This window comes from Heterodontus francisci, chromosome 24 (assembly GCF_036365525.1).
Source record: "Heterodontus francisci isolate sHetFra1 chromosome 24, sHetFra1.hap1, whole genome shotgun sequence".
NCBI classification, from domain to species: Eukaryota; Metazoa; Chordata; class Chondrichthyes; order Heterodontiformes; family Heterodontidae; genus Heterodontus; species Heterodontus francisci.
In genome coordinates, this window is record NC_090394.1 from 37,627,127 (window position 1) to 37,627,725 (window position 599).

A 599-nucleotide genomic window follows, 5' to 3' on the forward strand; every position below is an offset into this window, starting at 1 on the left:
TAAGCACAATACCCTATAAATTTAGTTCTTAAAAGTGCGTGAGAAAAATATTTTTCCCCTCTCCTTGAAGAAGACACGTTGACGTTTCCCATTTTACCTTCATCAATCTCCGTCTCCGTCCGAATCATGTGAGTTGAGAAGTTGCCATGTGATTTCCTCAATAATAAACACAAGATAAATAAATATTTAAAATTCTTCCCCACTCCCAAATTTTCTTTAAACTTATTTTAAACTTTCATAACCTTATACACAATTCGTTATTCTAAAACTCTTACAGTACAATTTCTTTGCCTATGTTCCCCGGCTGGATTTTACCGCAGTTATCGGCTCCGATACCGACCAGAGACGGCGAGGAATCGATTGGTTCGGCGGGCCAACCGAGAACCGGCGCGGAGTTGACACGAAACATCATCTTCGTGGTCACTCCATAGGTTTAACAGTGACTTCTCTGGAATTCTTGTGTTTTTAAATTTTCAGTTTACAGCAATCGTTTCAGAGGTTCCAAGCACATCAGCATGTTTGTTTTATTAATCGCTCCTTTAAAAAAAACATGAACTAAGATTCAAAAATAACCAAGAACAATCCCAGAAGACAGACTC

General features: G+C 38.4%; 1 protein-coding gene across 2 annotated transcripts in view; it reads right to left on the reverse strand.

The window, feature by feature from the left end:
* Window positions 1-362, reverse strand: part of snx8a (sorting nexin 8a) — a 52,782-nt gene extending 52,420 nt beyond the window's left edge. The window contains exon 1 of one of the 2 annotated variants that reach the window (XM_068055927.1): window positions 276-362. Coding sequence is in view for 1 of the 2 variants with exons in the window: in XM_068055929.1 (XP_067912030.1) it covers window positions 98-103 (6 nt within the window). In the remaining variant the exon portion in view is untranslated. Of the gene's footprint in view, window positions 1-97; window positions 250-275 lie in introns of those variants that run through there. The other variant, XM_068055929.1, reaches the window with a different exon arrangement.
* Between the last annotated feature and the right edge of the window lie 237 nt (window positions 363-599).